Source organism: Peromyscus maniculatus, chromosome 13 (assembly GCF_049852395.1).
Source record: "Peromyscus maniculatus bairdii isolate BWxNUB_F1_BW_parent chromosome 13, HU_Pman_BW_mat_3.1, whole genome shotgun sequence".
NCBI classification, from domain to species: Eukaryota; Metazoa; Chordata; class Mammalia; order Rodentia; family Cricetidae; genus Peromyscus; species Peromyscus maniculatus.
In genome coordinates, this window is record NC_134864.1 from 23,482,043 (window position 1) to 23,498,600 (window position 16,558).

The following is a 16,558-nucleotide window of genomic DNA, read 5'->3' on the forward strand; positions in this document are numbered from 1 at the left end:
CAATCAGGTTATGAGCTCTGTTCTAATCAACAGTTGAATCAAAACCAAATCTGAGCAAACTACTGGAAGGTGGTGGAACTGCAAAGAGGCCTGGCTGGTGGAGGTGGGAGTGTCTTCCTTTCCTGGCTGCCATGAGCTGAGGAGCCTCTGACACACGCTCCCACTACCATGATCCTCTGCCTAAAGCAATGGATTCAGAAACACTGAACTGAAGCACAGAATCTTTGCAGCAAACTCCATGCTGTCAGCTTATTTGCACAGTGCATCTGTCTGAGGAAAACAGCTCATTACACAACTGAGAGACTTTTCAGTCAGTGCTGGTTGTCTGGAACCTAGTAGGACATTCCACTATGCTTAGATGTTTTGATTCCTAGGCCACAGCAAAATTTCAAAGAGCAAATTATTAAGACAAAAAGTTAATCAGTTACAGCTCCCAGACAGGAAGAGATGAGAAGCCACAAAAACAGAAAAGCTGGTGTAAAAACAGAAGTGCTCTTAGGGACCACAGCAGTGCGTCAGTTTAATAAGCAAAGCATCTTTGTAGACTTGAGAATAAAACAAAAACCTCAGTACTAATGAACTCTCTTATATAGAAGTAGATACAACTATGTAATGAGCTTTCTTTATTGTATGTGACATTCCACGTAATTTTGTGTATAACCATTCAACAGTTATTAGTTCATTTCTAACTTGATAATACAATGGACTATGCTTTCTTATTAATCCCACAGGAAGTTGGCAATTTACTATTAATGAGACAGGCAAGTCTGGCAACAATCTAGAACCCTGAATATTCTCTCTTCTCCCTAGGGTATCTGTTTTCCTTTTCTTATCCTTGTTGATTCCACCAGAAAGTAGGACATCACATTCCTATGCCGTTGCTACAGTGATCACAAGACAACATGGACAAGTCCTTTCCTAAAAAACATCAAAGCTAGATTCATAAAGACTTTTCATTTCTAACTAGGAATTCTGAGCAACCAAACACATGTAAGATGTCATCACAAGGTCTCAACAGAACAGTGCAGACATCTACAAAGTAGCAGCTTATTTGGGAAAATTGTTCAGGCCTCTAACTGAAAAACTACATTGATTTTTTTTTTTTTTTTTTTTGTGTGTGTCTTGTGAATTGCTTTAAGTTGAGAAAAACGAGTTTGCTGTATGTCTAATTACTCTGATTGCTCTAATTGCTCTGATTGGTCAATAAATAAAACACTGATTGGCCAGTGAGGAAGTATAGGCAGGACTAACAGGAGAAAAGAAAGAACAGGAAGGCAGAAGACACTGCCACTCGCGGCCATGACAAGAAGCATGTGAAGATGCCGGTAAGCCACAAGCCACATGGCAAGGTACAGATTTATGGAAATGGACTAATTTAAGCTATAAGAACAGTTAGCAAGAAACCTGCCACAGCCATACAGTTTGTAAGCGATATAAGTCTCTGTGTTTACTCGGTTGGATCTGAGCGGCTGTGGGACTGGCGGGTGACAGAGATTTGTCCTGACTGTGGGTCAGGCAGGAAAACTCTAGCTACACGAGTTTGGTGCTACTGTTTTAAAACTACCATCTCTTGTAGGTATGCAGTTGTCTCAAGGAACACAGAGGAAGATCATTCATTTAAGACGGGGGCTGCGAAGGAAGAGTCTGAGAGGACAGTATGGGAACATTTTGAAGGAAGAGCTAAGTCCATTAGAGGAATGGTGGAGAAACAGTGGAAGGAGAGAGTCAGAAGAGAAGATGAGTCAGTCACTTAAAACTACTGGTGAAATTTAGGTGTTTAATTTGTGAATGCTAAGTGGACATTTGCTTTACTACACAGCCTTAGGAATTCTCATTAAAGGTAAAAATCCATACTATATCCAATTTCTATCGTCTCTTTTAAAGCAGTATTTAAAACAATTAATTCTAATTCAACAAAGAGTCTCTCTGTACTGTTTCAAACTTGTATTACTGCTCATTACTTAGTCTACTACGATTGCTATTTAAATCTAATCTGTTAAGATTTTAAATGCACCAGCATCACTTCTCAGCTAATATTAGGCAGAGTTTGTTCTTATCCATTTAAAAGGTACCAATCAAAAGATAAAGCATGTAAAGGGATGCTGCAAAACAGTCCCTATGTTAGGGGGTTCCAGGGTAGCCTTCCTATACACTAGGGGTAGTTACTAGGACCAAGCCTAGCAAAGTACTGGAAGGAAGGACCTTGTATGTAACAGTAAGAAATTGAGATTTATTCTACAGAAACTGACAATCACTCATGATATTTAGCCTCATAGTCACATCAACGGACTGATTTTTTTTAAAGACAGGGTCCCACTATGTAGCTCTGTCTGGCCTGGAACTCTCTACATAGACCAGACTAGCCTTGAAGTCAGGGAGATCTGCCTCCTCTGCCTCCCCCCATGTTGAGATCAATGGTGTGCACCAACTATACCCCAACAACAGACGTGTTTTATAATGAAACTCAGATCATCCTAAAGCTGGACAGAGGAAAGATGGGAACTCTGGCAGCGATTTAGAATGTCTATCTTGTTCATCTCCAATATCTAGCACCTAGCACAATGCTTAGCATATACTTATTACTTATATATGTAACATAATGTATTTGAATATGCAATATTCATGTATCTGAGTATCTAAGGCAGTAATGAAGTCATCACATCACAAATGCAATACAGAAGATGGCGAGAGAGAGGAGGCAAGCAACACATTTAGTGCTTACTTTAAACAGTCAATAAGGCAGAGGAACAGGAGAATAAATAAGTACTTAAGCCCATGACGGGAGAACTGAATAAGAACAAGGTGGTTATGATGTCAAGTCAGACCAAACAGAACAAAAACAATCCAATGAACCTTAAAAACAGATCAGAGGTGATCCCTGCTTTGCCATAAGAGCTCAAGATTAAGTAAGGCAGGAGGCTGACAAACTGTCACATACAAAATACTGTGCACAAGTGTGTCAGGGAAGGTGACAGACAGTGGAAGGCTGATGATGAGCTGGGAAAGTCAAGGGAGATTTTTTTTCTCTCTCTAAGACAGAAGTAACCTATATATATCTTCTGAATCAGCAAACATAGGCCAACCAAGAAAGGAGACTGGAAAAAAAAAATACTAGTGAGAAGTGTTTCACGGAGGAAGGTTCTGGAGAAGACAAAACAATGGGATCAAGTCCATGTAGAGGCATTCATTTGTCTTTAAAGAAATCAAAACATGTCTTCTTTAAAACAAAAGGATGAGCAGCTGAGGGAAAGCTAACACGATACCTGATAAGGAAGCTACTTTGTGACGTGTGGTCGGTCGGTCAGGGCAGACATGTACCATAAGTACATCAGACTTCAAAAGACTCAGTGGAAAAAAGGAGTAAAATATCTCAGTAACTGTATTTTGATTATATACCGAATACACTGGATATACTGACTTAACATTTATAAAATTAATCTACCAGTTCTTTTTGCTTTGAAAATATTAACTACTAGAAAACTTAAAATTATGTATGCAGCTTGCATATGCACAACTTTCTACCCAGTACTAAAGACTGAAGCCAAGGCCTTCTGTACATGAGACAGGTGCACTATCACTGAGTTATATCCTCACGAGTGTTACAGATGTGTATCAAGTGACAATTTACTTACTGTAGGAATACAAATCTTGCTTAAGGGGTTTCCATCCAGGAGATATGATCCATTAAATGTTACATACTCATCATAATACTGAGGAGCTTGAGGAATAACGCTACATAATAATTTGCGTTTTTCTTCAATTTTTTTCCTTATGTGCAAATACTCAAAGTACGGATTTGCTCTCTCAGAACTGTATGGCTGAATCTCATCTAGTTTCAGAGAATCAACGATGGCTGCTAGAGACTGCTGCGTCTTCTCCTTTGCCTGTAGTAAAGAAGGACTCACTTGCACAGGCTGAGGGACCCGTGACACTTTCCTTTTCCGGGGATGGTGAATCTGGGGATCGTCTTCTTCAGTGAGCCTTATTCTTCCCCTAGGGGAGGAGTCATTGTCTTTTTCTGGCAGAAGTGTACAGCCAGCAACAATCTGCTTGCTCTGATTTACCATTGTGCTCGATTTGTTTCGAGTCATCCTTTGGGGGATTTGGTTTTCAGTTTTATCGTCTTCAGCACTTTCTTCTAATTCTCCTTTAATTAGCTGGTCATATTTATGCATCTCCGGGTGGGCTGACTGCTGGGAATGGTTTCCCACACTTGACAGAGTGCTCTGCTGAGATTCTTCATCCTCAATGGAAAGCAAGTACTTTTCACCATCAGGACCGTGCCTTGGATTCTCCTGTTCATTTAGGTTTCCTTTTGACATCCCTGCATTCATTTCATACAAATCAGAATCACATTTACTCAACGGAGTTATGACCAAACTTTGCAGTTTGTTTTCTTTTTCATGGGAGATAACTTGTGTATCATCTGTGCTCTTCTCAACTTCATGGCTACTGGAAGACTTGTAAGTGAGTTTGCTAAACGCATACTGTGTATTTATCTGAGAAGAAGCATCACTTCCGCTGAAGTCCTTTTCTGATGGCAACACAAGCAAAGTATTCGCCTTCTCAAAGTTTGGGAGTGTTTCTTGAGTAGTGCTCTCAGAGTAAACTGGTACAAAAGAATTCGTCTTCTGAATGTCTGATAGAACAAACGTATTTTCCATATCCTTTGTAAAGTTACTGTCACTATCTAAAACAGAGCTAATCATATGAGCTGCATTTCTCTGTTGTGAAATACCTGGTTCTTGATTGGCAACATATGACAAAGACACAGGTTTAGAAGCAGACTCAGCATCTGAATGTGACTGGTTGGAAAAAGAGCAGGGTTGTGGTGAAGACAGAAAGGATACTGGATCCTGAGCACACGAGTTTCCTGGCAGATCAGTCTGGTGTAGTGATAAGCAATCAGTATTTTGTTCTCTTAACATTTTGCTTTCTGAATTACAAAAACTCTGAGCAGAGGAATACTGGTCAGATGTACTAGAATCTGGGCAGATAACCTCATTGGTGCTTAAAGACTCCAGTTTATCAACAGGCATCTCCCATGATTTATTTTGGATCACTCCAACCTGATTAGATGGTTCCAAGTGCATAGGACTGTCCATTAAAGTACCCACAAGACTAGCACTCTTGATTACATTTGATTCAGATGCAATATACCTGCTGTTTACAGACCTAGTTGGGGAGCCTGTAAAGCTGGGGTGTAAGTCAGACACATGCGAAAGGCCTCTTTCTGGCATTGCTGAAGATACTTCAGGTTTGGGGGAAGGGGAAGTCTCTCTTGGCACAGCTAAGCTGCCTTGGTGGCTTTCATCTGATATCTGGAAATGTTTTGTGGGTTCACAAATGACTGAGGGCATGCTACATCTTCTGATTTCCACAGCAGGCCGTACCTCATTAGTAATTAATTTAACATCTTCCACAGAAGATGACCTGAGATGGCACACCGGAAGTCTGTTTGTACATGGTGGTTTAAGTCGTTCCGGCATGTCAGCAAGGCTCTCCAGCTCCCTTTCATAAAGGGCTGGAGATTTGGCATTTGGCAAAAAAGGTGACTGGGAGAACGACAATTGAGATTCTGAGCCCTCTAACATAAAGTCAGAGTCATATTCAACAAGAGGCCGTGGGGTTGTCACTGTTTGGCAAGAGTCTTCTGAACTAGCAACAGAAATCACGGACACAGACCTGGAGCTAAGACCCAGCCTCTCACTTTCTGACCTAGGAGAGCGGTTTGAGCTGTTCTCTGAAATAAAAGATGACTTCCCTAAATTCAGTACATTTTTGGTGTCAACAGATTGTGATCTATTACTTCCAACATCTTTAGATTGTTTCTCCTTGTTATAAACATCAGTCAATTCTGAACTTCTTGACCTGGTAAATTCTTTATTTTTTGATTCAGTGGGTGTATGTTTTGTTTTTTCTTTATCTTTTACTTTAAGTTCTAAACAAGTACGGTTTCTTAATCGTTCTTTTTCTTTTTGCTTAATTTTTTCCTTATGTTTTTTGTGCCACTGTTCTATCTCTAGGTCTTTAAGGCTGAGCATCCGTTCAAAACTTGTCTGCATTAGATCATCATTGACTAGCCTCTTTTCTTTAGGTCGGATGTCTTTCGATGCCGGTGATGACTTAGGTTTAGGCTTATCTGTTTCAGATTTTAGTTTGATTAAAGTATTTAGTTGGATTTTATCTTTACGTTTGTCTCGTTCTTTGTATCTGTCTATATCTTTTTTATCTTTCTCTTTTCCATCTGGAGTTTTCAAAGGTTCATCCCTTGCCTTTTCTTTAAGGGACATAGTTTTCTCATGCTGGATTTTACTACTACTATCTCCTGTACTTGACCTTTTCTCTTCTTGCAAATGTCTAGAGTTAGTAACATTTATACTTTCTTTATCTCTAAATTTTTCCTTCTTCTCTCCTTCCCTGTCTTTATTTCTGACCTTTTCTGATTTAGTATACTCACTATTATCAGACTTTTTTTTCTCCAAGTGCTTTTCTTTGCTTTCTGCTAAACACCTCTCCTTTTCAGGTTTTTCTTTGTCATGCTTTCTATCCATTTTTTCTCTGTTCCTCTCTCTGTCATCAGTTTTTTTAATAGTGTTTTTTATTTTCTCCCCTTCTTTATGACCCCTTTCTGTTTGGTGTGAATATAACTTGTCCTTTTCTTTTACTCTGTCAACACATTCACTAAAATCCAATTTCTCTTTTTCTGACTTATGTTCATGTTTTATCTTTTTTTCTTTTTCAGAAAATTTTCGTTCAGTCTTGTCAACCTCTTTTTCCTTAGTTTGAAATCGTCTGTCTGATTTCTCCCTTTCTTTTGTATGCTTTTCTTGTTTTTCAATGTCTACGTCCTTTTCCATGGAATGTAGCCCTACCGAGTCCTGGTTTACACTGGCCCCCACAGAACCACACTCTACTTCTTTATCTGTGGGTACACTGTCTCTTTCTTCTTTCAGCTTTTCTTCCCTAAGAGATCTTTCATTTTCCTTTTTAGTCTTTTCCCGTTCTTCTTTAAAGTTCCTCTCTTTTGAGACATGTTTTTCCTTAGTTAATTTGTCATCTTTCATGGTTTTTTCAAGTTTTGATTTTTTTTCTGTTAGGGATTCATGTTCCATACTTAAAAAGAGATCCTCCGTTTCATCGCTTTTAAAAAAATTCTCTTTCCAAAATTCTCTGTCAAATTCAACGCTCCTCTGCAGCTCTTTAGCATTTTCCTTATTTTTGTATTTGTCCTTTTCCCCTTCAACTTCCTTTTTGTGCTTTTCCTTCTCCTTCTCTTTATGTTTCAGTTTGTGTTTTTTTAGTGTTTTGCCCTCCTTATCCATCTTTTTCAGCGTGCACTCTGAGTTTTCAAATGCTGGATTATGATCCTCATCTTTTATTTTGGCATTTGATTTTTCACCAAATTCTAGGTGGAAATCTTTCTGATGTTTGTTTTTTTCCTTATGCTTATAAGATTTTATATTTGAACTTTCTGGCAAAAATTCAGGTTCTGTATTATCATATCGAGCAAGATCAGGCTGTAACGACATTTCAGAGCTCCCTGGTGAAATACATGCTTTTGTATGTTCTTGCTTTAGCGGTGTTGACTGTTTTTCACTTAATCCACAAGAATGTTTGGGAGATTTACCAGTGGAAATATGAAATAAGTGTAATGAAGTATCATCTTTTGGGCTAAAAGATTTCCTAAAACTGCCCTCCTCTCTGGTTTTCTCTGAACAATCCAGTGCAGTATTGACTGTCAAGTTTGTTATTCTGGTGTTTTCTTTCCCCTCTTTTTCTTGTTTCAATTCTTGGTTCTCTTTGTTTTTATTCTGATTTTTTAATTTTCTTTTAACTTTGCCTTTCTGTTTATATTCATATTCTTTCTTGGCTTGCATATCAGAATTTGATGTTTCAGGGACAGAACATGCAGTAGAAATCTTTTTGTTCTGAAGAACATCTTCATCAGAACTTTCAGTACTGGAATACAGAACCCTAGACGGCTTCTGCTTTTTAGTTTTAAATGATTTGGAATAGAAGGCCTTCTCCTGTTTTGCAAACAAACCACTCTTTTCTGCTTCGGACTCGTTTTCTTTGCGCTGTTCTTTCCTTAGAATGTGCCTGTCATCAATCATTTTACTTAACTCTTCTTCATCATCGTCCTTGAACTCATACTCATCGAGAGCAGACGGGAGCGGGGCTTTACTGGGGAGGACTTTACTGTCACAGATGAGGGAGTCTTTCTCTGTCTCCGAGTCAATGTTTTCATCAACACTAGACGGATTTACAGAATGAGCCTCTTCTGAATCTAGAATAGGAAAAAAAAAAACATAGCTTATACCATAAATACATCCGACAATTCCAATAAAATTACCTTACACATATAAGCCAGGCAAAGGAACCTGGATGAGTTCTCTTACAGTTTTGTAGAAAAGCTTTCAGAGTGCCTCCTTTATGATGAGCACATGTTAAACACAGCATGTTTATTAAAACGTATGATGTAAACACATACACACATATGGAGGGAGGGCATGCACAGGGCATCTGGATTCAGGGGAGCTTCCACTGTAAAAAGGATTACAAGAATTCTACACATATATAGATACATTTTTGTGCTGGTAAGAGAAGGACTTAGGTAAGGCTCTTTAACTCTTCTCCCTAAAAAAGATTAGGAATCACTAAAAAGGTTTGGTTTTACTTATTTCAAAATATATATTAGCAGAACTTTATGCTTACCATTAAGACCAATAATTTAGACAATGGGAAAGCTTTAACTATATTAGAAACATGGCAATTTAGGAGAGAAAAGAAGAAGAAAAAACCTCCAATTACATAATCAAGATTATAATAGATATGTAATTCACAAAAAACACTATTCTGTTCCTTAGGTTTCTTTTACCTACATTTTAGACCTAGAACACTAGGAGAAATAGTCTCTATGTATTATTAAACATACAAATATTTTATTAAATTATAGCTAAGTACCAGGCATGGTGGCATACACCTTTAATCCCAGAACTTGAGAGGCAGAAGCAGGCGGACCTCTATGAGTTCTAGGCTAGCCTGGTTTACCACAGTGAGTTCCTGGCCAGACAAGGCCACATATTGAGACCTTGTCTCAAAAACCAACCAAATTACAGCCACACTGTTGTATAAATACAATCAAAGCCTTGGTAGAATGATGTACTTCATTCTTTTTTTAAAAATCAAAACAAAGTTTTTAGCTAGGAGTATTTTTTAGCTCATGCTTGCAACCCTGTACTTGGGAGATGGAGAATGATCAGTCTTGCTACCAAGACTCCATCTAAAAACAAAGCAACCCCCATCCCCAACAAAACCAAATCAAACCCAACTCATGTTCCCCAGGTTGACCCTGTATGTGAGCACAGGTGCCCAAGCACATGCATGCAGAGGCCAGGGGAGGGTTTCCCTCTACTGCTCTCCACTTCAGCTTTTGCAGCAGGGTCTCTCCCTGCATGAGAGGAACACTGTGCTTGTTAGCCGGGAAGACTAATGAGCTCCCAGGACCCATTGGACTCCTTTAGTAAAGGTAAAGGCAGGTGGATCTCCATTTCTGTGAGTTTCAGGCCAGCCTGGTCTACCACAGTGAGTTCCAGGCCAGCCAAGATTATATAGTGAGACACTGTCTCAAAAACAAGCCAGGCTGGCACACGCCTTTGATCCTAGCACTCAGGAGGCAGAGCCAGGCAGATCTCTGTGAGTTCAAGGTCAGCCTGGTCTACAGAGTGAGATCCATGACAGGCACCAAAACTACACAGAGAAACCTTTTCTCGAAACAAAACAAAACAAAATTATTATAACCTAGTTGTTGTGGAAGTACAATCAAAGCCTTGGTAGAATCTATTTCATTCTACCTTTTCTTTTTCTTTTTTTTTTTTCTCTTAGTTTGTCGAGACAGGGTTTCTCTGTGTAACAGCTCTGGCTGGCCTAGAACTAGCTCTGCAGACCAGGCTGGCCTCTGCCTCCCGAGTATTGTGATTAAAAGGTGTGCACCACCACCAGTTGGCTTGCTTTTGTGTGGGCGCTTGTGATTTAGTTCAGCTCCTCTTGCTTTTACAGCAACCTCACCTCCCTAGCACCCAAGGTTGACATTTTTTCCTAAGTGGATGTTTTATACCTAGGGCACTCAACTGCAAGGATTGTTTAGGACTATAAAAAGACCTGCCAGGCATGGGGACACATGTCTTTGATCCCAGCACTCAAAGGCAGAGGCAGGCAGATCTCTGAGGCCAGTCTGGTCTAGTTTTAGGATAGCCAGGGCTACAAAGAGAAACCCTGTTTTCAAAAAAAAGGACTATAAAATGGTAACTGAGACATCCAACACAAGGGGGAGAAAAAAAAAATCAATTGCAGTAGTAATTAAATGCTTCACTTAATATTCACTATATTAAGCCGGGCGTTGGTGGCGCACGCCTTTAATCCCAGCACTTGGGAGGCAGAGCCAGGCGGATCTCTGTGAGTTCGAGGCCAGCCTGGGCTACCAAGTGAGCTCCAGGAAAGGCGCAAAGCTACATAGAGAAACCCTGTCTCGAAAAACCAAAAAAAAAAAAAAAAAAAAAAAAAAAAAAAAAAAAAAAAATTCACTATATTAAGACTGCACCCCCCCCCCCCAAAGGCTATGCTGGGCGGTGGTGGTGCATGGAGGCAGACCCAGGCGGATCTCTGTGAGTTCGAGTCTAGTCTGGTCTACAGAGTGAGATCTAGGACAGGCACCAAAGCTACACAGAGAAACCCTGTCTCGAAAAAACAAAATAAAAAAATGCATACTTACTCAAATATGTTAGGCTTCATTTAATCTGGTTCTCAAATATTCTTCATACAAAGATTCATACCTATGCCATTCCAGGTAGTGTACTAAGATCTCTCAAAGGTTACAACCATTGTTTTTGGAGAAAACGTGTTAATAGCTCAAGACAATATAAACAATATAAAGTTGCATTGAGTAATAAAGTTATATATATATATAAAATATCATATATATGGTATTTTAAAAAACTTGTTAATACACTTTAAAATCCTACTTTCAGTTACCAATACTGCTGTAGAAAGCATCAAAACATGGAGTGTTAATACCATTACAATGGTCCTCATATGGAGGCCAATATTTGTTTTGGTACTTGATTAAATGAATCAGAGAATACATGACTTATTATCATCATCATTTTTGTAACAATTTGTTTTTATGTGCATTGGTGTCTTCAGTGCATGTGTGTCTGTGTGAGGGTGTCAGATCTTGGAATTGCAGACAGTTGTGAGCTGTCATGTGGGTGCTGGGAATTGAACCCAAGTCCCTAGAAGAACAGTCAGTGCTCTTAACCACTGAGCCATCTCTCCAACCCGTTTGTTTATTTTCAACCCAAAGACTTTTCTCCCCTTGTAGTTTTCAAAGACTTCATTTCTTTATGGCTTCTGCTTATTTTCTCACTGGATTATAAGTTTCACTGGAACAGGAAAAGTTTCTACACAGAGGCACAGAATGTTGAGGAAGCATGCTAAAAAGAGCACAGCTCTTGCCTCAAGCAGCAGAGAGACTGAGCTCCTCACATTGTACAGCATGGTAGCTGTTGAGGAGACATCACTTCCACAGGCACACTCAACATGTTGGCTTAGGAGACCAGTAGAATTAATGAATGTTTCTAGAAGAAGCAACACAAAATTAAGTCAGGGAGAGTAAGAACTTCAGGTGGGGATTAACAATGGTTACATAAAAGAAAGCAGCTAGAGTCTGAGGAAACAAGATCAGCTAAGGAGTTGGCGAGCGAGCGAGGAGAGCTTGACCTGAGAACTCAAGAAAACGAGCGGTCCAGTCACCGAACCAGGTCACCAGAGATGTAAGTTTTAAAAATTGAAATCTAGACAATAAAGATGACAAAAACTGAGGAGAATGCTGGAAATAGAAAATCTAACTAAACGAACAAGAACTACAGAAGCAAGCATAACCAACAGAATGTAAGAGATGGAACAGAGAATCTCTGACGTTGAAGACACAATAGAGAAAATAGATTCGTCATTCAAAGACAACACTAAAGCCAAAAAAGTTGTAACACAAAACGTCCAGGAAACCTGAGACACCATGAAAAGACCAAACCTAAGAATAATAGGGATAGAAGAAGAAGAATATCAACCTAAAGGCACAGAGAATATATTCAACAAAATCATAGAAGAAAACTTTCCCAACCTAAAGAAAGAAATACCTATGAAGATACAAGAAGCTTACAGAACACCAAGTAGGCTGGATCCAAAAAAAAAAAAAGTCCCCTCACCACATAATAATCAAACCACTAAACATAACAGAATAAAGAAAAAATATTAAGAGACTAAAAAAAAAAAAAAAATGCCAAGTAACATATAAAGGCAGACCCGTCAGAATAACACCGGACTTCTCAATGGAGACTATGAAAGCTAGAAGGTCCTGGACAAACATCATGCAGACACTAAGAGACCAGACTATTATACTCAAGACTCTCAATCACCATAGTCAGAGTAAACAAAATATTCTGTGATAAAACCAGATTTAAACAATACGTAGCCACAAATCCAGCCCTACAGAATGCACTAGAAGGAAAAATCCAACCTAAGGAAATTCGACATACCCATGAAAACTCAGGCAATAGATAATTCCAGACCAACAAATACCAGAGAAGGGAAACACAACACTATCACCAAAAAAATAACAGGAATTAACAATCACTGGTCATTAATATCCATCAATATTAGCCGGGCGGTGGTGGCGCACGCCTTTAATCCAGGCACTCGGGAGGCGGAGGCAGAGGCAGGTGGATCCCTGTGAGTTTGAGACCAGCCTGGGCTACCAAGTGAGTTCCAGGAAAGGCGCAAAGCTACACAAGAGAAACCCTGTCTTGGAAAACAAAAAACAAAAAACAAACAAACAAACAAACAAACAAAAATATCCATCAATATCAATGGTCTCAACTCACCTATAAAAAGACACAGGCTAACAGAATAAATATGAAAACAGGATCCATCCTTCTGCTGCATACAAGAAACACACATCAACTTTAAAGACAGACACTACCTCAGAGTAAAAGGCTGGGAAAAGGCTTTACAATCAGATGGACTTAAGAAGCAAGCTGGTGTAGTTATCCTAATATCAATAAAATAGACTTCAAACTAAAATCAACCAAAAGAGATCGGGAAGGACTTTACAGCACAATGGGAGGACCCCAGTGGGCAGAAATTCACTACCGATGTTTTACAATCTTACATCTAAGCTGTTAACACCTATTATGCAGGATACACAGACAAGGAACTTCCCTTAAGCATTCAGGAGGGTGGAACTAGGCAGGGAATTAGCATAGGGAGGATATCAAGGTCAAGGTCAGCAAGCAAGGCAACAGTTACCCAAAACGGGGGCCAGGGGGCCAGGGCCCTACAGGTCCCCATTTTACTAAAAAATGAGCTTCTGACTTAGGTTGCGTGGGACGTCAGCAGGTCACCTTACCCGACATGGAGATGCCTGCCCAGGCCACACAGGCACTCTGTCTTAGGTTGGTAAGTGCCCCCCCCCCCCGCATTACCTGTCTCTGAATACTCATTATCATACAGGCTCAATCATGTGTGAGTTGCAGAGTTAACTGCTGCCTAAGATCTCAACGTGGCGCTGGGCTTACAATCTGTATGTTCGACACAGAAAAAACCAACAGAAGTCCTAACCCACCAATAGCAGGCACCCACATTTTTAAAAGAAACATTATTAAAGCTTAAATTGCACGTCAAACCCCACACACTAGTAGTGGGAGATTTCAACACACTACTCTCAACAATGGACAGATCTACTAGACTGAAACTTAACAGAGAAATAAAGGACTTAACAGATGTTATGACTCAAATGGACTTAATAGATATCTACAGAACATTCCACCCTAACACAAAAGAATATACCTTCTTCTCAGCACCCCATGGAACCTTCTTGAAAATTGACCACATGCTCGGTCACAAAACAAATCTCAACAGACACAAAAACATTGGAATAACCTTCTGTATTTTATCTGACCACCATGCCTTAAAGTTAGACTTCAACAACAACAAAAACTATAGAAAGCCTACAATCTCATGAAAATTGAATAATGCCCAATTGAAGTATCAATGGGTCAAGAAAGAGGTAAAGAAATTAAATATTTCCTAGAATTCAGTGAAAATGAAAGTACAATATACCCAAACTTATGGGACACTATGAAAGCAGTGCTAAGAGGAAAATTCATAGCTCTAAATGCACACATAAAGAAGATGGAGCAATCCCATACCATTGAATTAACAGCACAACTGAAAGCTCTAGAACAAAAAGAAACAAACTCACCCAGGAGAAATAGACTCACCCAGGAGAAATAGACGCCAGGAAATAATCAAATTGAGGGCTGAAATCAATGAGATAGAAAGAAAGAGAACAATACAAAGAATCAATGAAAAAAGAGTTGGTTCTTTGAAAAAAAATCAACAAGATAGACAAACCCTTATCCAAACTAACCAAGAGGAAGAGAGAACGCATGCAAAATAACAAAATCAGAAATGAAAAGGGAGACATAACAACAGACAATGAGGAAATCCAGAGAATCATCAAGTCATACTTCAAAAACCTGTACTCCACAAAACTGGAAAATCTGGAAGAAATGGACAATTTTCTGGATAGGTACCACATACAAAGTTAAATCAAAACCAGATAAACTATTTAAATAGACCAATAACCCCTAAGGAAATAGAAACAGTCATCAAAAATCTCTCAACCAAAAAAAGTCCAGGACCAAATGGTTTTAGCACAGAATTCTACCAGATTTTCAAAGAAGAGCTAATTCCAATAATCTTCAAATTGTTCCAAACAACAGAAAGAGAAGGAACATTACCATGCCTTTTTTATGAGGCTACAGTTACCCTGATACCCAAATGACACAAAAATGCAACAAAGAAAGGGAAGTACAGACCAATCTTCCTCATGAACATTGATGCAAAAATATTCAACAAAATATTGGCAAACCGAATCCAAGAACACATCAAAAAGTTATCCACTGTGACCAAGTAGGCTTCATCCCAGGGATGCAAGGATGGTTCAACATATGAAAATCTGTTAATGTAATACACCATATAAACAAACTGAAAGAAAAACAAAACAAAACATGACCATCTTATTAGATGCTGAAAAAGCCTTTGACAAAAGCCAACACCCCTTCATGATAAAGGTCTTGGAGAGATCAGGAATACAAGGAACATACCTAAACATAATAAAGGTAATTTACAGCAAGCCAACAGCCACCATCAAATTAAACGGAGAGAAACTCAAATTCCACTAAAATCAGGAACAAGAAGACAAGGCTGTTCACTCTCCCCATATTTATCCAATATAGTACCTGAAGTTCTAGCTAGAGCAATAAGACAACAAAAGGAGATCAAAGGGATAGAAATTGGAAAGGAAGAAGTCAAACTTTTCCTATTTGCAGATGATATGATAGTATACATAAGTGACCACAAAATTTCTACCAGGGAACTCCTACAGCTGATAAATTCCTTCAGTAATGGGGCATGATATAAGATCAACTAAAAAAAATCAGTAGCCCTCCTATACACAAATGATAAAAGGGCTGAGAAAGAAGTCAGAGAAACATCACCCTTTACAATAGCCACAAATAATATAATAATATTGGGGTAACACTAATAAACACGTGAAGGACCTGTATGATAAGAACTTTAAGTCTCTGAAGAAAGAAACTGAAGAAGATATCAGAAAATGAAAAGTTCTCCTATGCTCATGGATAGGTAGGATTAAACATAGTAAAAATGGCAGTCTTACCAAAAGCAATCTACAGATTCAATGCAATCCCCATCAAAATTCCAACACAATTCTTCACAGACTTGGAAAGAAAAACACTCAACTTCATGTGGAAAAACAAAAAGCCCAGGAAAGCTAAAAGAATCCTGTACAATAAAGCAACCTCTGAAGGCATCACCATCCCTGACCTCAAGCTCTATTACAGAGCTATAGTAATAAAAATATCTTGGTACTGGCATAAAAACTGACATACAGACCAATGGAATCGAACTGAAGACTCTGACATTAATCCACTCACATAAGAACACCTCATTTTTGACAAAGAAGCCAAAACTATACAATGGAAAAAAGAAAGTATCTTCAACAAATGGTGCTGGCCTAACTGGATGTCAACATGTAGAAGATTGCAAATAGATCCATATCTGTCACCATGCACAAAACTCAAGTTCAAGAGGATCAAAGACCTCAACATAAATCCAGTTACACTGAACTTGATAGAAGAAAAAGTAGGAAGTACCCTTGAACACATTGGCACAGGAGACCACTTCCTAAATATAACACCAGTAGCACAGACACTGAGAGGAACAATTAATAAATGGGACCTCCTGAAATTGAGAAGCTTTTGTAGGGCAAAGGACACAAGACAAAAAGACAACATACAGAATGGGGAAAGATCTTCACCAACCCCACATCTGACAGAGAATTGATCTCCACAGTATATAAAGAACTCAAGAAACTAGACATCAAAATACTGAACAATCCAATTTTAAAAATGGG

General features: G+C 38.9%; 1 protein-coding gene across 6 annotated transcripts in view; it reads right to left on the reverse strand.

Moving 5' to 3' along the window:
• Ankrd12 (ankyrin repeat domain 12) overlaps nucleotides 1–16,558 on the reverse strand; it is a 107,348-nt gene that overhangs the window by 11,699 nt on the left and 79,091 nt on the right. For 3 of the 6 annotated variants that reach the window (XM_076549796.1, XM_076549795.1, XM_076549797.1), the window contains one exon: nucleotides 3,633–8,290. In XM_076549796.1, coding sequence (XP_076405911.1) covers nucleotides 3,633–8,290 — 4,658 coding nt within the window. Of the gene's footprint in view, nucleotides 1–3,632; nucleotides 8,291–16,558 lie in introns of those variants that run through there. The other 3 variants (XM_076549803.1, XM_076549800.1, XM_076549798.1) reach the window with 2 other exon arrangements.